We start from the raw sequence: 20,560 nt of genomic DNA, 5'->3' as shown, positions 1-20,560 counted from the left end.
GGGTAGGAATAGGGTTAAGACTAAATTTTCAGACTGGAATGTTGTTCTAGGATCAACAAAATGTTGACCCAGGATCTAACTCAGCAAAATCAGGACGTGCATCATGTGCGTTCCCTGGCTGGGAGTCGAACCTATGATCTTGTTTCTAGCACCATGCTATCCTGGAATTTAAAAATCAAACTTGGAAACACTATTAAATACGGATACGGTGGAGTGAAACCTGGAAATAACGAGCAGTTTTAAAAAAGTGTAATTTTCAGGTGTGGGGACAATCATGGAAATGAACGTAATTGTGTTATAATGTAGTAGTTTTGTCAAAAGTACCAACTTCGGTACCAAGTCGGTACTGAAATTTTAAAAATGTGACGCTTTTAGCACTGTTGAGCGGATTCATAAACACCTCTGATTGGCCATTGTGTTCACATGCTCAACAGATATGTCTGTGATTGGCTACAATGATCAAAGCCTCAAAAACATGTTGTAAATAGACATCAATGACGCTCTTCACTTAGCGCTTACACAGATGCACACGGGAGCCTTTGAAAGCATTTGTGTATAATCGCTTCTGCTTTCAAAACGCTTTCAAATTCAAACACTTCTGTGTGCTTTCAAACTCTCCCGATATTGATTATTGTAGCCAATCACAGACATATCTGTTGAGCACATGAACACAACGGCCAATCAGAGGTGTTTACGAATCCGCACAACAGAGCTCAAAGCGTCACATTTTTTAAATTTCAGTACCGACTTGGTATAAAAAGACGGTACTTTTGACAACACTAATATGTAGATAGGAAATGCTTTTTATAAATTCAGTTTCTCAGATGACTGGAAAAGTCTCCAAAAGGTCATGGAAGTTTATTGGTCAAAAGGTCTAAAAGGGGCATTTGTATTATATATCGTGTGCATTTATAAAATATGTGTGTGTATACAGGTCGGAGGACTTTCCCTCGAAGCTTTATGCCTCAAGAGAACCTGTTTCAGCTGGTCCCGTCCAGCCGTACACGCAGCTATAATGGGGAAAGCGCTTTGCTGTACAGTGGAGATCTGCACACCATCAGCTGGACTGAGAAAAACTGCCAACGCAACAGTCCTAAATGTGAGAGCACATGCATACATATACATGAGGACATTTATGCAGACAATTAGAAAAGAAAATCCCATTAAACACATTTGCACACTTGCCTCCAGACCATAAATATCTGATTTTAGTGTATTTTTGTGTTTCGTATGTAGGGCTGCACCCTTTTCAATTGCATATCTAGCACCGCAGCAAAAGAAATCATATTTTACAGCAAAAAGACTGTACCACAAAATAACGGCAAGAAACATCTTTATATCGAGTTGTCCCTGTGGCCTGCATGCAAAAATAAACATAACATGATCAATGTAGTGGGATTGACAAGCAAATGATTCTTTTTAGTGAATAAAAAGCATACAGTGCAAGCACTGTAGTCCATTTCATAAGCAAATGACTCTTATGAACTGGTTCTTTTTAGTGAATAAAAAGCATATAGCATGACCAGTTCAGTCCAATTCACAAGCAAATGACTCTGATGAATCAGTTCTTTTTAGTGAGTCAACAACAAACAAAACAACCATTGTAGTCTGATTCACAAGCAAAGGACTCTGATGAACCAGTACTTTTTAGGGAATCAACAACATGTGTAGTCTGATTCATAAGCAAATGACTTTTATGAATAGTTTCTTTTTAGGGCAACAAAAGCTCAAGCAGTGTAGTCCGATTCACAAACAGATGAGCTGGTTCTTTTTATTGAATCAAAAGCATACAGCGCGAGCAGCGTAGTTATATTCACAAGCAAATGACTCCTATGAACCGATTCTTTTTAGTAAATCAAAAGCATACAACAAGACTAGTCCAATTCTGGAAATTAATGACTTACATAAGCTGCTTTTATTGAATAGATCAAAGCAGTTAAAGCAAATTAACAGTTTTTTCATGTTTATATTTTACACACAAATAAAAACAGACAACAATACAGTGAAAAACATGGAAAAATATCCAAACCAAAACTACACAATGAGTAAACAGGTTCTTTAATCAGATCCATTAATCTAGGACGGGCGCCTGAATTTGACGGATGAACATGAACGCTCTTCTCTACTGTCTGCCTGCGGGTTTTTTCCCCCCAGATCCTCCATAAACTATTCAGATAGCTTCATGTCAAATATCATTATAAGAGCACTAAGCTGATTAAGATGATCGTAAATGCTGACGCAAAAGTGTCCGTCATAGAGTAAGCGGTAAATGAATCTGAGAGATGCGTAAATCTTGTCTGGCGAGGGTTGTTCTCAGACTTGGGTGTAGTTTAACTGCATCCAGACATAAAGTTCATCTATCTAAGATTAGATCCATGCAGCATGTTTAGAGAACAATAGCAGAAATATTAAATGCAGACACATATTGTGCTATTATGTATGTGGCTCATGATAGCCATCAGTCATGCTGCAAATGTGTACTGTAGAGAGCCATAAAAAGAGAAAAAACGTATTAAATGTATTAATGTTTAAAAAAAAACACACTCTGAAGGATTTGCTTCAGTTCAACACCACCTTGATTTAAAGAACATTCAGGTGTGTATTACTTAGTTTTGATTAACTTGCAGCGACTGCCAATAGCTCACTGTCTGCCTCTCAGTTCATGTAAACCTTAGTTTATTGCCTGAGAGGGGAACAGTTGCAAATAAATCTGAAAGTATAAATCTGTATTGCATCCAGTTGTAAATACAGTTGCGGTTTGACTTGGTGTCGTCAGCTAGTCTGTCTGTGATTTCATCTGGTTTGAGTTACAGTCTGCAGCGTGCTGGTGAGGTTAACGTGGTTTGTTTCTTCTAACCCTCAGCCCCAAGGGCTCCGGTAAACTGGCGTCAGGGGAAACTGCTCGGTCGGGGCGCTTTCGGCGAGGTCTACCTCTGCTACGATGTCGACACGGGACGTGAGCTGGCGGCCAAGCAGGTGCCCTTTGACCCTGACTGTCAGGAGACCAGCAAGGTATGTATGAAGCGGACTCAGGTGGTGACAGTATTTATGCACTGAATAGACTTTCTAAATTTTCTCTTTGTCTCACTCCACAGGAAGTGAATGCACTGGAGTGTGAGATTCAGCTGTTGAAGAACCTGCGTCACGAGCGTATAGTGCAGTATTACGGCTGCTTGCGTGATCCGGTGCAGAGAAAACTGTCCATCTTTGTGGAATTCATGCCTGGGGTGTGTATAAACCACACAGAGCATATTGTGTTTGCTCTGTTATTGCTATTATTGGAGGAAATGTTACTTTTAGAATGACTTGCACACATTAGTTTCAGGCTCTCAGTGTCTATTATTGTTCGTTACATTAATTATTTTGTTTAAGTTTATGTAGACTTCATGCATACCATGGTACGAATGAGAAAACAAATACATCTTTGGGTAAATTCACCAAACAACCACATTTGCATGAAAGATTTCAGCACAAAAACATGCATCTTATTCACTGACCATTGACAATCCAGTTTAACCAGGCCCTATGTATCGATAATGTCAAATAATGTCAAGGAATGTATTTCTATTGAAAATAGTATCATTGAAGCCCGATTCTTGAACAAATGACAAAAAGTCCTTTTAATGAATTAAAACATACAGCGTGTCTAGTGTGGCCTCATTCACAAACAAAAGATTTGTATGAACTGGTTCCTTTTTAGTGAATCAAAACATATAGCACATCCAGTATACCCCGATTTACAAACAAATGACTCAGTTCCATTTGGTGAATCAAAACTTTCATTGTATCCCAGTTCATGAATAAATGACTCTTATGAACTGGTTCATTTAGTGAATCAGAAAGTACAGCAAGACCAGTGTATTTAGTGAATCAAAACATAAAGAAAGACTAAGTTGTGTCCCAAATGACGCACTATACACTATTAGGGTTGTCAAAAGTACCAACTTCGGTACCAAGTCGGTAATGAAATGTTAAAAAACTGTGACTATACCAGCATTTCCCCATAGCATTTTGAGTGCTGTTGAGCAGATTCTTAAACACATGATTGGCCACTGTGTTCACGCGCTTAAAGGTTCCCTAGATTCAAAAATTGAATTTACTCGGCATAGTTAAATAACAAGAGTTCAGTACATGGAAATGACATACAGTGAGTCTCAAACTCCAATGTTTCCTCTTTCTTATATAAATCTCATTTGTTTAAAAGACCTCCGAAGAACAGGTGAATCTCAACATAACACCAACTGTTACGTAACAGTCGGGGTGTACGCCCCCAATATTTGCATATGCCAGCCCATGTTCCCAACATTATGAAAGTCATTAGACAAGGGCAGGCATTAACGTCTGGATCTGTGCACAGCTGAATCAACAGACTAGATAAGCAAGCAAGGACAATAGCAAAAAATGGCAGATGGAGCAATAATAACTGACATGATCCATGATAACATGTTATTTTTAGTGATATTTGTAAATTGTCTTTCTAAATGTTTCGTTAGCATGTTGCTAATGTACTGTTAAATGTGGTTAAAGTTACCATCGTTTCTTACTGTATTCACGGAGACAAGACTGTCGTTATTTTCATTTTTTAAACACTTGCAGTCTGTATAATTCATAAACACAACTTCATTCTTTATAAATCTCTCCAACAGTGTAGCATTAGCCATTAGCCACGGAGCACAGCCTCAAACTCATTCAGAATCAATGTAAACATCAAATAAACACTGTACTTACGCAATTAGACATGCTGCATGACGAACACTTTGTAAAGATCCATTTTGAGGGTTATATTAGCTGTGTGAACTTTTTTTATGTTGTTTAAGGCAAGCGCGAGCTCTTGGGGCGTGGAGCACGAGATTTAAAGGGCCACACACTAGAGGTCTTCACGGGTCCAAAAATTCATACCCAAACCCGAAGAGACCCGTAAATGTGCTACACGGAACCGACCCGGCCCGACTATTATTTTGAAAGTTGGACCCGAACCCGTGCAGAACCGAGAAATGCAATAAATGTACTACCCGGACTCGTCTAAGCTGGACCCGAACCCGACCCGACCCGTCTGGACCCGATCGACACATAGGTCTATTCCACAGCAAATTGCTATTAATAAGTCAATAAAAAAGTTGCGAAAATAAAACGTGTTGTCTTACCTAATATTAGTAGGCTGTAGCTTTCTCCCTTGTACCTGACTGTGATGCACTTGCCAAGAAAGTTCATCCGTTATTCCTCTTTATTACTCTTGCCGATTGAAATGCTTAATCCACTCATTATTCCAGCTTTAAAAGTTCACTTGCTGTCACGATGACAAATGCGACTTTGCAGTTTTGCATTATTTCGTTGTATCTCGAGACTCGATTCACATAATAAAATAACTTTGACTGTTTGCCCTTTTGAATAATAACGATTGCTTGTTCAGTGACATGGCCGCTGATGTTAGCATTACTTATTTGCGGTCATTTCTGTGATTTCTGAGCCGAGTCTGACCAAAACTTTAGATATAACAAGACGGCATAATGTTATTATAAAAACAGGAGAAAGAAAGTGCGCTCGCATGTGACATGCGCGTTAGCTGGAGCAACCTGAAACATAAGCTTTAAGCGTCACAGAAAACATTCGTGTGATAGTTCATATTTTGTTAATGATTTGAAATAGGCTATGTTATTTAAATGCGAATGTGCAAGGCTACAAGCAGTTCTTGAGATTTGAAGTTTGTATGTATTACTGTTGCACACGATAGGAATAGTAAAACTCGATGATCACCGTTTGCTTGCATTAACTCTGCCCGCTCTGCTTCTGATGGCTGGGGTCACTCGTGTTTTTCTTCACCTTATTTCTCGGCTCATACTTTGCAAGTTACAAAACACGCAAACAGGGCCGGGTGATCTCCGAATCAGATCGGCTCGGGTATAGACACAATGTTAATCAGACCCGGGAACCGAAGTAATAGATTAGGACCCGACCCGGACCCGGCTGACCATTTAAAATATAGTCCCGAACCCGTACGGGTCCCGGGTCAGGTCCCGGGTCCTCGGGTCTCGGGTCTTCTTTGTAGACTTCTACCACACACCCTGAATCGGCTCATTTCTAATGATGCCCCAAAATAGGCAGTTAAAAAAATTATTAAAAAAAATCTATGGGGTATTTTGAGCTGAAACTTCACAGACACATTCAGGGGACACCTTAGACTTATATTACATCTTTTAAAAAAAAGTTCTAGGGCACCTTTAACAAATATGTCTGTGATTGGCTACAGTGATCAACGCTTCAAAAACATGTGGTAAATAGACATCTTTGATGCTCTTCACCAGAACACAGACACACACGGGAGCGTTTGAAAGCAGGCGTCTATCAACAGAGCCCAAATACATCCACTGATAGACCAATCCGCTGATAGATGCCTGCTTTCAAATGCTCCCATGTGTATCTGTGTAAGCAATCAGACATATCTGTTGAGTACATGAATACAATAGCCAATGCCATTGCTAAGGGGGGAAATGCTGGTGGGAAAAATGCAAAATGCTAGGGGGAAGTGCTGGTATCATCACATTTTTAAAATTTCAGTACCGACTTGTTAGTACTTTTGACAACCCTAAACAATATACACTTACACCCTATGTACTTCTGCACTATGTACTCAATGTATGCACTATGACTTTTATTTTGTCATTCACCATCGGAGTCTGACATAATTAAAGCTGCGACAGTTGAGTGCATGAAGTGAACAACATTCCACACTTTGTTTTTTCGGTTAATTAAGTGCATCATCTTGGATGATTCTCGAACAAATGATTCTTATGAACCAGACTAGTTCCTTTTAGTGAATCAGAATATACAGCAGAACCAGTGTAGCCTGATTCACAAACAAATTACTCATATGAACCAGTTCCTTTTAGTGAATCAAAACACTAAAAGCACAAGCAGTGTAGCTCGATTCACAAAATGACTCTTATGAACTGGTTCTTTTTAGTGAATCAGACCAGACAATGTGACAAGTTTACAACATTATAGAAAGACAGAATTTCTTCAATGTGTAAGCAAAATGGACAAATTAATCAGAGTTGAATCAAATGAAATTGAAATTGGAATCTAAACCAATCAAGAGCTTGTGAATCGAATCAAATTTAATAAGGAAACCTGTATTGATACCATTCCTATTTTCTTTTCTTTCAGGAAGTTAAAAAAAAAAAAACAGATAACGTGCAAAAAAATAACACTATTAGCGGGCACATTCTCAATTCCTTCTTTTGTTTGTTTCAAGAAAATGACACTGTTAAACTTACAATGAATCTGCGTTTTCCAAATAATGACAAACCCACTCCAAAATGTCACTGGCTTATGAACATATCCACAGTGTTCTTTGTCAGCACAACCGCACAGCTTTACGAGTTCATTTTCTCTGCAAATGGGTGTTTTAATGAGCGTCAGACGTGGTCTGTCCCATCTGTCAGCTCGATTTTAATATGCGCAGACTGAGTGTCTTAGTCACATATTGTCTGGTAAAGGGGAATGTTTCACCAAGGTCTCTGGCAGACAGATGCATCGCTGCTTAGAGCCAAAGCCACCAGCCTCGGCACAGCACTGCTGTCTCCTGATAAGAGCAGAGGTGAAGGGAACAGGAGAAAGAGAGAAAGAGTTTGAATGAGTAGGATGTGGAATAGGGTTACATGAGGTGAGAAATGTATTGCATAATGAGGGATCAGAAGAACGCTAGAGCCTGTAGTAGTGTATTACAGTAGGATTGCATGTGCGGTACACATTGCTTCATTTTAATAAATTAAAAAGGACATTGTGGAACTTCATAATACAAAATATTACTATTTGGAAGGAGCTGTGCAAATGTATTATTGCTAGGAAGGCATTGTAGTTTGCGTCACAGGTGTTTCACAATGTTGTCCTTGAGGAGACATTGTTTCTTCGGCGAGTGGTGTAAACAGGAAAGCCGAGGAAATATGAACTTTGTTTGGGCCAGTGTTTCAAAGAAACACAGACACATGTGAGAAACGTTTGGCACTATGATCTGTTTTTCCAGAAAGCTAAAAAAAAAAAGTTCAGAGTCCTGACAAACTATACACTTCCAGCTCCAGTTTTGTAAACACATCTGAGTGTGACTTCCTTGCAAACACTGGACTGTGTTAGTGTGTTTGTGTGTTTGTGTGTGTGTGTGTGTGTGTGTGTGTATATATATATATATATACTTGTAATATATATATATATATATATATATATATGTATATATATATATGAACTCGTAAAGCTGTGCGGTTGTGCTGACAAAGAACACTGTGGATATGTTCATAAGCCAGTGACATTTTGGAGTGGGTTTGTCATTATTTGGAAAACGCAGATTCATTGTAAGTTTAACAGTGTCATTTTCTTGAAACAAACAAAAGAAGGAATTGAGAATGTGCCCGCTAACAGTGTTGTTTTTTTGCACGTTATCTGTGTTTTTTTTTTTACCTCCTGAAAGAAAAGAAAATAGGAATGGTATCGATACGGGTTTCCTTATTAAATTTGATTCGATTCACAAGCTCTTGATTGGTTTAGATTCCAATTTCAATTTCATTTGATTCAACTCTGATTAATTTGTCCATTTTGCTTACACATTGAAGAAATTCTGTCTTTCTGAAGACAATGAAGGAAATCAGGCACAAATATTATTTTATATATATATATATATATATATATATATATATATATATATATAATTTTATTTTTTAATTATATTTTACACAGGTTAGTACTATTAAATATTTTTTATTGTTAATATTATTAATAGTGGTGTATGATTAAATGTATATACAGTAATTAAATATAAAATAAATATAAATGTATTTTAAATATAAATTAAATATATAATTCTAATTTATTTTAAATTTTAATTTTATTATCTAACAATTAACAGTACATTTGTTACAGTATTTATTAATATTTGTGAATTTTAATTAATAAAAATAGTTATTAGAATTATTAAATAATAGTTAATAAAACTGTTCATTGTTATTTCATTTTAGCTCAGATTTATGAAATATTAACAGATTTAACACATTAACTACTGTAAGATTAATGAATATTTTAGAAGTATTTCCTATTTTTATTTCATGTAAACTATTGTAGTTAGCAAATGTTAAGAAATTGAACCTTAATGTAAATTGTATTTAATTAATAATAAATTATATATATATATATATATATATATATATATATATATATATATATATATATATATATATATATATATATAGCATTTGTTTTTATCATCCACTAGAGTAAAAAGTGCACTAGAGTTACACAGCAAATTTTTATACTTTGTGCGTGTTATTTAATACATACTTGTTACTGCATACAGTATGAACAAAAATAAAACAGCAAAACATTTGCGATCAGGAAATCTGGAAGGGGTCAAACCATTTTCCATTGCACTGTATCCTTTGGTAAACAGGTTTGAATCCTGTTTTTATGTTTCCTGTCAAAGCATATGCTGAAAGCTTGTTTTTTTAAGTTTCCTAATAAAAATACAAAGTCTTTATAGTTTTTCTACTTTTAGAGAAGAAAACACGTGCATACTTTATATGCTGAATATGGTATCTGAATTCAAGCGAGATTTGTTGCTCTTGTTTAATAGCACTCTGTTGAACAGTATGATAAATTTGTGTGTCCATGTGTGTCTAGGGCTCTATTAAAGACCAACTGAAGGCGTACGGAGCGCTGACTGAAAAAGTCACCCGCAGATACACCCGACAGATCCTACAGGGAGTCCACTATTTGCACAGCAACATGATCGTACACAGAGACATCAAAGGTAAATCACCTTCGGCTAAGAGCAGTAGGCTGTTGCTTTGCAATGTAAATCTAAAGGATAGTGTCTCTTACACTGCACTACCTAAAATACATCTCTTGTTATTAAGTAGAGTTGTGTTCGTACTTCCATTAGGTATTGCCAAAAATAGCAAGAGGGAAAGGTTTTGCATTCCTTCAGACTTTAGGGCTGAACTCTGACCAGAATTAACAACCTGTCTATTAGGTATTTCTTTTAAGCATCAACATTAAACACATCCTCTAAATCATATGTACTTACCAGACAGTGTCTGCATTGCTTCTACTAGACATGGACACTCTTTAATCTCTCAATTTATTAAGAAAGCAACAAGTGGTCCCAAAAACACTTCAGAATGTATGAATGGCATTGTACTACATAAAAGAAATAAAAATTGCAAACCAAGTCACATTTATTTGTTTAAAGAAATGTGGCACAAACACTTTAAGCAGAACATTTCACCCAAAAAGTTTTAAATCACTGTAAAAAATTATCCTTTTAAATTTACAATAAAAAATGGCAGCTGTGGCTACCATAAAATTCACTGTAAAAAATGCAGTAATAATGTATCAGGTAATGGAGGCCTGTATGTTTTACAGCATATGATATGACCGCATATGGGCCATTCTACAGAATTGGTGCAAACTGCTGTCCCACAACCAAAAAAACAAATTTAAAAAGCATTCAAGTATTTAAATTTTAGATTTTTACTAAGATCTTTCTATTATCTACTGAATCCCACAATAATGTTTAAAATATCAGTAAGCTTAATATATATAAAATCATCATTTACTGGGTACTTTCAATTGGGAGGTGGCTGTCCTGAACCCTAACCCCTAAATTTCAACTTGTGAAAATAATACTGAAATAATTTTTTCCATTTTTTTTTCCATTTTTCACATTTTTCAAACAGTTTTAGTCCATTGGCTGAGACCAAATTTAACCACACTTTTACATTTTTGATCAGGAAATATTCCTGTGTCGCTCCTTCTCATAGCCTCTCTTTCATAGTAGATAGGTACCATCATTTTGAGTTAAATATGTTCAAAAGTCTGAAAATCTGTGTGTAACTTTAAGGAATGTCACTACCAAACACCTGTTTTCTGCAATTAAGCAAACTTTTTTGGGTGTTATTCCATAAAAGTTTGTTTTTGTGTGTGTACAACTGTTCAGAACTGTGCTAGTTAACAATGTGCTGATTAGCATCTTTCAGCTATATTCAAAAGTATCGAAAATTGTCACTACCGAAACAGTCATGACCGAAACATGTGGTGAAGTTTCGGTAGTGACATCATTTTTTTTTTTGAGTGTTATTCGATTAAAATTTAGTTTTTATGTGTGTACAACTGTTCAAAACTGTGCAAGGTAACCATGTGCTGATTAGTATCTTTGAGCTCGGCTTAAAAGTGTCTAAAATTGTCACAACCGAAACTTCACCACATGTTTCGGTTGTAACTGTTTCGGTATGAACATCATTGTTTTGGTAGTGACAAAAGGGAACACATAATAGTTTATTTGGGGGAAATTACTAAAGCTAAATTTTAGTACAGTTATGCAAATCATTAGGGTTTTAGTATGTTTTATTATGCAAGTCATTAGTGTTTTGAGTTAAAATTCTGTAACATGATGTGGTTGCTTCTAAAACATTGCTGTCACTACTGAAAATGTGCAGTCATGACCGAAACATGGGATGTTTTGTCAAAAATAAAGTATATTGAATTATCAACTAAGATGTTTGGTTTAATGTATACAGGTGCTGGTCATATAATTAGAATATCGTGAAAAAGTTCATTTTTTTTATTGTAAATTATTTTTAAAAATGAAACTTTCATATATTCTAGATTCCCTACATGTAAAGTAAAACATTTCAACAGTTTTTTTTTTTTTTTTTAATTTTGATGATTAGAGCGTACAGCTCATGAAAGTCCAAAATCTAGTATCTCAAAATATTAGAATATTTTCAAAACAGAAAAGTTCAAGTTCTTTAAAATACGTTCATTTGTGCACTCAATACTTGGTCGGCAGCACATATTACAGCAAATGACTTGCTCTAGCACAAATTACAGCATCAGTGAAGTGTGGCATGGAAGTGATCAGCCTGTGACACTGCTGAGGCACTATTGAGCCTTCAGATCATCTGTATATTGTTGGATCGACTGTTTCTCTTCTTTCTCTTGAAAATATCCCATAGATTCAGGGGTCAGGCATGTTGGCTGACCAATAAAACACAGTAATATCATGGTCAGCAAACCACTTGGAAGTGGTTTTTGCACTGTGGGCAGGTGCTAAAGTCCTGCTGGAAAAGAAAATCAGCATCTCCATAAAGCTTGTCAGCAGATTGAAGCATAAAGTGCTCCAAAATCTCCTGGAAGATGGCTGCATTGACTTTGCACTTGATAAAACACAATGGACCAACACCAGCAGATGTCACGGTCCCCCAAATCATTACTAACTTCAGAAACTTCACACTAGACTTCAAGCAGCTTGGATTCTGTGCCTCTCCAGTCTTCCTTCAGACTCTGGGACCATGATTTCAACATGAAATGCAAAATTTACTTTTATCTGAAAAGAGGACTTTCGACCACTGTTCACTGTCCAGTTCTTTTTCTCCTTAGCCCAGGTAAGATGCTTCTGACGTTGTTTCTGTTTCAGAAGTGGCTTGGTAGTCCTTTTCCTGAAGATGTCTGAGTGTGGTGACTCTTGATGCGCTGACTCCGGCTTCATTTGACTCATTGTGAAGCTCTCCCAAGTGTCTGAATCGGCTTTACTTGACAGTATTCTCAAGCTTGTGGTCATCCCTGTTGCTTGTGCACCTTTGCCTACCCAATTTCTTCCTTCCAGTCAACGTTGCATTTAATATGCTTTGATACATCACTCTGTAAACAGCCACCACATTCAGTAATGACCATCTGTGACTTACTCTCGTTGTGGAGGGTGTCAATGATTGTCTCCTGGACCATTGCCAAGTCAGCAGTCTTCCCCATTAGTGTGGTTTCAAAGAACAAGAGATACCCGGAATTTATACTGTAGGGATGGTCATTTAATGAAACTCAAATGTAAATATTCTAATATTTTGAGATACTGGATTTTGGACTTTCATTAGCTGTACGCTCTAATCAACAAATAAAAAAAAAACTTAAAAAAAAAAAAACTTTTGAAATGTTTTACTTTACATGTAGATCTAGAATATATGAAAGTTTCATTTTTTTAAATAATTTACAATAAAAAAATGAACTTTTTCACGATATTCTAATTATATGACCAGCCACCTGTATATAATGAAATCAGTATGATAAACTTTATGCCTTTTACAAAGAAAGACTGGATTCAAAGTACAACAAATCTCATAAATTACACTTGAAATGTTGTTAAAATTGTAATTGGTATTGATTTACCTGTGAAAACGTTTTTTTTTAAAATAGCAAAAAATATATTTACAAGGTAGATGTAAAGAAAATCTTAATAGGTCAATGTAAACTTTCTTATTAAATTTTTTATCGTTGTGTTTCGGTAGTGACAAATTTGGGAAGAGGAAAAATATTCCAAAACTTTCTGAAAATACAATATGAGAATTAACTGTAAAATTACTAGAAATGTGTACCTTGGATATTATACTATTTGCATACATACAACATTTGTGGAAAAAGACGTTTCCAACTCTGACTTTGAACCAATTCTATAGAATGTCCCATATATTAAATTAAGCGATGTTAAAATACCAAGTTACCTTAAAATGAACTGATATCCATCATAATACATGTGGTAAAATAGAAAGCCACATGATGAACAAACAGATAATATAACACAAAACATCATTTTTGTATATGTGACCGATACAGTCTCTGTCATTCCCACAAACCAAAGATCCTCTATTGGAAATATCCACAAGAAGAGTGGCCGCAAAGGAAGGAGTCTCTGTCTTTCCTCTCATATTTTTTCTTAATTTTCACTTCACAATACAGTGAGACTATCAGGGTGTGGAAATCTTGTGGCTGGTGGGAATTAGTCACTACTCAAACAAGCACAAATCTCACAGGCAACACAGCTAAAGCAACGGAAAATCACTCCGACTAGAAGCGTGGGAAGAAAGACTGCGTCTCAAACTTCAAACGCCATCAGCCATAGGCAGCTTATAATTTTATGCAGTTGTCATCATTGGTCTTACAAACATCTCTACTGGTGTAACTCAATCTACATGTGTTTCCTCACAGGCGCAAACATTCTGAGGGACTCCTCTGGAAATGTGAAGCTGGGAGATTTTGGGGCTAGCAAGCGCATTCAGACCATCTGTATGTCCGGGACGGGAATCAAATCGGTCACCGGCACCCCCTACTGGATGAGCCCGGAAGTCATTAATGGAGAAGGATACGGACGCAAAGCAGATATTTGGTGAGAGCTGATGCACTAGCATAAAACGTGTGAATAAAACACTGTTTCCATCCCATGTGTTCAAAAGAACAAATCCTTCACTTCCTCGTAAAATTAGCGCAAAGTATCAATAATTAGGGCATAATAATTTATGCAGTTATAATGCTCCTAAAATTCAAGATATCAGAGAAAAAATGCGATGAGTTTTTGTCTATATGATATAGTTAAGCAATATCACATGAGTGCTGTTTTTGTTCCGAATAGCAAATGTGATGTTAATTTTATACAATAGTTCAATAAATAAGTTAATATTTTAGGCACAATATTGTCTGCTTTTGCTCAGTTCTGCCAATGAAAAGCCAGCAAACCTGTAAAGCCAGCAAAACTGTTTCTGAATGAATCCGCGTTTTGAGCGAATCAATTAGGTGAATGACTGATTCAATAACCCATTCATAAAGATAACCATTTACTTCATTCCTGAATGAATCAGCCGTTTGAACAAATCGAATGAATGAATGAATGAAGACTCAAAAACTTACTTTCTTATTTAGAGTATCATTTCATTAAATGTGATGAAAAGGTATGGACAGTTATTTTTGTGGCTGACTTTATTGCATATGCAATAATCAGCGCTTTTATTGGATTGCAGTCTTATGCTAATTTGCCCTGTGTAGTAAATCTGGCACTAAATGTCTTGCACCTCAAAGCACGCACATGAAACGCATGTTTTCTTAAAAATGTTTTCTTATTCACCTCAATTGAGCGTGCACCTTGTTATGCACAGTTTAAATTTGAATGCGCATCTTGGCATTTCCATCCTAAAATGCACATAAAAATACGTGAATGGAAACACAGCTTTTGTTAGCTGACAGTCCCTTACATCTCTCTCTCCTCAGGAGTGTTGCCTGCACGGTCGTAGAGATGCTAACTCAGAAGCCCCCATGGGCTGAATATGAAGCAATGGCAGCCATTTTCAAGATCGCAACCCAGCCGACCAAGCCAAACCTGCCTGAGGGTGTGTCCGACGCATGCAGGGACTTCCTGCGGCAGATCTTTGTGGAAGAGAAATGGCGGCCCACTGCCGAGGGGCTTCTCAGTCACCCCTTTGTCCAGGGCAGCTTTTGATCTTGAATCTCTGGAATCCCCAGGGAAAACCCCACACCTGTCCGCGAACAATCACCACTCTGCCTTCCAGGGTCTGGAGAAACCCATCAACCAGCCAACTAAGAACAAACTTGACCATAAAGAGGGGATGTGCATTTCAGATCTCCTCAATGCAGCTCGAAAAATATCATGTGAAGAGGGAAACTATGGACGGAAAAAACTAATAGCACTTCCCGTATTGTTAATCATAATTATGCATAGCTCTGTCCCAAATGATGCACTTGTGCCCTTTCGCTGAATGCACTCTTTTCACATTTCCGGGGTTTTCAGAAGCGGAAGTCGTTGGATAAACAGTTTGAACTCAGTGGTGAACGGGGGACGATAGCAAATATAATGTTTGTATTCCAATTTCTTCCAAAAGCTAAAGACAAAATTCCAAGATGGAAAATCCATGACTTCCCAAAAGAGGGAAAAATATTGAGAGATTGATTTTGTTTTCCGTCAATTGCCGTCACACCATTGTATTAGAAACACTCTCACAGCAGTGTTAATTCTTAACATTTTTTTTTGCAATTTACTGCCAAGGTAATATAACACAAAGTATGCTGTTATAAATGTATGTTTTTTTTTTTTAAATGAAAATATGAAAAACTTTACTAGATTTGTGATGTTGATAACTGGAAATGTGCATCACAGTCTGAATCCCAGTCATTCACTCCATACTATTACCCAACATCCTTTGCGACAAAGTATTAATACCTCACCTTAAAGGATGGTGCGAGCTGAGAATAGGTCAATGACATAACACTGTTTTCTTGTCCAGAACCATTCATTAAAAAAAATAATAATAATTTAAATTACTTAAATACAACTGAAGAAAAATTCTCATTGAAATAATTCAGTTCTTGGGGGAAAAAAACGTAGTAGTTTGGCATAATATTTCATTATTTGATTAATAATTAATAATAAATATTTTAACAAAATATTCAGGTTTCAAAACATCATGTGATGTGACACCCCAAAACCTTAATAATAATTCTGATTTAATCAGTTATTTATTTTTCTAAAAAAATTGTTAAATAATCACAAAATAGTGTGTACACATATTGTTATTTTTGATTAAAATCACAATCACAAATAATGATGTATTTAAAGTGCAAGGAAATTATATTATTTTTTAATTTTTTACTTGATGGTTACACCACATTACATTTTTATAGTCATTAAATTTCTTGAAAAAGGTATAAACGTTTTTTTAAAACCATATGTAAGAATAAAAATACTTCTATGAAAATTTAAGTTTTTTAAATTACATTTTTAAAGATATTTACTTTTCTTTATATGGACACTTGTATTTGTCATTGACCCCGGTGTCGGATGATTGGGAGAGTCAGATAATTGGGAGCTCTGTCCCGTATCCTTTTTCCCGCTGACGACAACTGTGTAGACGGAGCAAAAGAACCAATGTGGAAATCATTAAAACTCATTAAATATAGCTACACCAGCCACACAGCAAAATCCCCAGAGTTAAATCAACTCTACTCAGATAACACATGGTCCCTCTCTATATAGTGTTAAAGTAACACTGAAGCAGAGATAAAGTTAATGAGATAATTAAGTGATGAAGTTATGATTGAGCATTAGTGATGAACACCTGCTGTTAACAAGCATAATCACTGAAGAGAAACACAATAACAACAAAGGACTTCCAGCTACAGCCTTAGATGAAATCAAATGAAGATAAAAGACATTAAATCTCTCAAGATCTGATTAAACAACTCCACAAACAGCATATTATTTCATTAACTTTAACTCTGCTTCAGTGATATTTTAACTCTATGTGGAGAGGGACCATATGTTCTCTGAGCAGAGCTGATTTAACTCTGGGGATTTTGCTGTGCAGGACCTCTTCTAGACATGTACCGGATAACATCCTTATTAAACCTGCCAGATCCAACAAAAAAAATGTTCAAAACGCATTTATTTGCATAGTCTAATTAAATTAGTCTAAAATGTGATTTAACTACTAGCCTGTTATTCAGTTCATTATATTTAGCAGACTGAATAGGTCCTGTAGAGTAAATTACATTGTATCACTCGTACCTGGGAGTGCCAGTCACAATTAACAAAGCTTGTTGATGATTTAAAACATTATCATCCAAAGTGATTGCAAACAGGCTTTCCAACTAATGTAAACTAATATTTACATTGTACAATAGTAGTACATTTATCTCTCCCGCATTGTTCCGCAAAAACACATCTACTGTCCAGCAATAACCAGGTTGTCACCCTACCCCTGTGCCATTTGGGACAGAGCCTGCGTCTAGGGATTGAACCAGCTTTGCTAGGATGCTACAATACATCCAAAGTGCCAACACTTAGTATACTGGCACAGATTGGCACATAATGTGTCACTGGTCAAAAATACTGATATAATAGCATAGTTTACATGCATTACTGCCGGTTGACATAATCGGATCCCAGTTGAAACTTGAAACCAGCCCAAGCGCTTTGATGCGTTACTACAGGGGTTGCTGAACAAATCACACAGGGCCTGAATTTGGCACAAATGTATTAGAGTGTCATTTTAAGGTGGAGAGAGTTAAACGTGGTCTTTTGTATAGCAGAATTCATTCGGTCATAAAAGAGAGTTGATTTTGATTATGGCTCATGTACCTCTGTATCCCTGGGTCCAATCCTGAGTGTCATTGAAAGTGCATAGAAAAGACCTCATGGAGCAAATATAATGATAGATGTACTGTACAAGACTCGTCGGAGTAATTTTTGTTAAGATTACGGTGTTTGATGGTTAGAATCTAACCAAATAAGAGTGACACAGAATAAGACGTATGCAACCACCAAAGTGGTACAGTATGAGACAGAGAAATGTCACTTTTTCATGTCTTTTCAGCTAATGAAGACTGTATAAACGCGTCTTTTTTATATTATGTAAAGTTTTACTTAAAGCACTCTTTACCCAGAGTTAATCACTGTAAATACATTCCCATTGCACTCTTGGACTCATGCATAGAGCACATAGGATAATCAGCTGAGATTTAATGAATATTTTTATACTTTTTTTTTTTTTTTTTTTTTTTTTTTTTTCATGTTTGGAATGATGATACCGAACTTTTTGTATTATTATAAAAATTACCCTAAAGTGTCAAAGCAATATTTAGAGAAGACTACTACGGCTGGTGTGTTAGCATTCTTGTACTGTTCGCTCAGTCAAATACAACCAAAGAGCAATATGCTTGAATTATGAATTTGGACACTGTTCAGTGTTGCTGAAACAGTCGCTGTCTTGATTTGTAACCTATATTAGTGAGCTTGCTTCTTTTGTCAGCTCAAAACATGCAAACTTTTTTGTTGTCATCATTATATCATGAATATGGACACAATGTAACAAAAATTTTAAATGTACATTGTTTTAAATGGCATATTATTTCGATTTTGTTCGAATGTAAATGTAAGACTTTAAAAACACTTGATACTATGATTGCTGTTTTTGTTTTGAACTTGAGAAATACACCAGCAGCAATTCTTGTTGCGATTAGTGCCTTCTCTGATGCCCTTATTCTGAGAGGTCAGTCATTTTAAAAACATTTAACGGTGGAATGTGTTTTCTGATGTCCTTCAGATGGTTTCAGTATCACACAGTGATGCTGTAAAAGACACTTTGATGCTGAAGATGATTGTATTGTAAATAGATACTGTATCAAGCTGTCATAATGTTTCATTATATACAAAATACCTTAGTCACAGTATATTATGATTGTGGAGAGGTCTGGGTTTCAGATGATCTCAGCTGAGGGTGAACCAGACCACACTGGTTTTTGAGGGGCTAAGAATGAAGAATTCGGTGCTGCCTTGATGAAAAAGCCTGAAAACATTTATCAGTGATTTTGTACATTTGAATAAATAAATTTATTGTCTATAACCAGCTTCTGTGCCATATTATTTTGTCATTTTTTATTTGGGTTTTAACTGGGAAAAATGTAAATGTAAATTTTCAGTAGCAAAATTATAACACTGTACAATAAGGTCCTATTAGTTAAAGCTGTAAAGCTGCAATGGGTGATCTGGGAAATGCTAACTTCAGCCTGCTTGCATTAAAAGTACAGTGGGTACGGAAAGTATTCAGACCCCCTTAAATTTTTCACTCTTTGTTATATTGCAGACATTTGCTAAAATCATTTAAGTTCATTTTGTTTTTCTCATTAATGTACACACAGCACCCCATATTGACAGAAAAACACAAAATTGTTGACACTTTTGCAGATTTATTAAAAAAGAAAAACTGAAATATCACATGGTCCTAAGTATTCAGACCCTTTGCTCAGTATTTAGTAGAAGCATCCTTTTGATCTAATACAGCCATGAGTCTTTTTGGGAAAGATGCAACAAGTTTTTCATACCTGGATTTGGGGATCCTCTGCCATTCCTCCTTGCAGATCCTCTCCAGTTCTGTCAGGTTGGATGGTAAATGTTGGTGGACAGCCATTTTTAGGTCTCTCCAGAGATGCTCAATTGGGTTTAAGTCAGGGCTCTGGCTGGGCCATTCAAGAACAGTCACAGAGTTGTGGTGAAGCCACTCCTTCGTTATTTTAGCTGTGTGCTTAGGGTCATTGTCTTGTTGGAAGGTAAACCTTCGGCCCAGTCTGAGGTCCTGAGCACTCTGGAGAAGGTTTTCGTCCAGGATATCCTATGTACAGATATCCTATGTATAGCTGAAAAACACCCCCACAGCATGATGCTGCCACCACCATGCTTCACTGTTGGGACTGTATTGGACAGGTGATGAGCAGTGCCTGGTTTTCTCCATACATACCGCTTAGAATTAAGGCCAAAAAGTTCTATCTTGGTCTCATCAGACCAGAGAATCTTATTTCTCACCATCTTTGAGTCCTTCAGGTGGGCTTTCGTGTGTCTTGCACTGAGGAGAGGCTTCTGTCGGGCCACTCTGCCATAAAGCCCCGACTGGTGGAGGGCTGCAGTGATGGTTGACTTTCTACAACTTTCTCCCATCTCCCGACTGCATCTCTGCAGCTCAGCCACAGTGATCTTTGGGTTCTTCTTTACCTCTCTCACCAAGGCTCTTCTCCCCCGATAGCTCAGTTTGGCTGGACGGCCAGCTCTAGGAAGGGTTCTGGTCATCCCAAATGTCTTCCATTTAAGGATTATGGAGGCCACTGTGCTCTTAGGAACCTTAAGTGCAGCAGAAATTTTTTTGTAACCTTGGCCAGATCTGTGCCTTGCCACAATTCTGTCTCTGAGCTC

The 20,560-nt window shown here is 36.6% G+C and overlaps 1 protein-coding gene across 1 annotated transcript in view; it reads left to right on the top strand.

The window, feature by feature from the left end:
* The window catches only part of map3k22 (mitogen-activated protein kinase kinase kinase 22), an 81,729-nt gene extending 64,817 nt beyond the window's left edge, over positions 1 to 16,912 (top strand). The window contains exons 13-18 of the mRNA XM_048174035.1: positions 935 to 1,099; positions 2,864 to 3,012; positions 3,096 to 3,227; positions 9,664 to 9,793; positions 14,020 to 14,197; positions 15,073 to 16,912. Coding sequence (XP_048029992.1) covers positions 935 to 1,099; positions 2,864 to 3,012; positions 3,096 to 3,227; positions 9,664 to 9,793; positions 14,020 to 14,197; positions 15,073 to 15,301 — 983 coding nt within the window. The 3' untranslated portion in view covers positions 15,302 to 16,912. The remainder of the gene's footprint in view (positions 1 to 934; positions 1,100 to 2,863; positions 3,013 to 3,095; positions 3,228 to 9,663; positions 9,794 to 14,019; positions 14,198 to 15,072) is intronic.
* The last annotated feature ends 3,648 nt before the right edge of the window (positions 16,913 to 20,560 follow it).

The sequence above is a fragment of the Megalobrama amblycephala genome, linkage group LG22, assembly GCF_018812025.1.
Source record: "Megalobrama amblycephala isolate DHTTF-2021 linkage group LG22, ASM1881202v1, whole genome shotgun sequence".
In the NCBI taxonomy this organism is placed as follows: domain Eukaryota; kingdom Metazoa; phylum Chordata; class Actinopteri; order Cypriniformes; family Xenocyprididae; genus Megalobrama; species Megalobrama amblycephala.
Note: the sequence above shows the minus strand (reverse complement) of the source record. Positions and strands in the feature narration are given on the sequence as shown.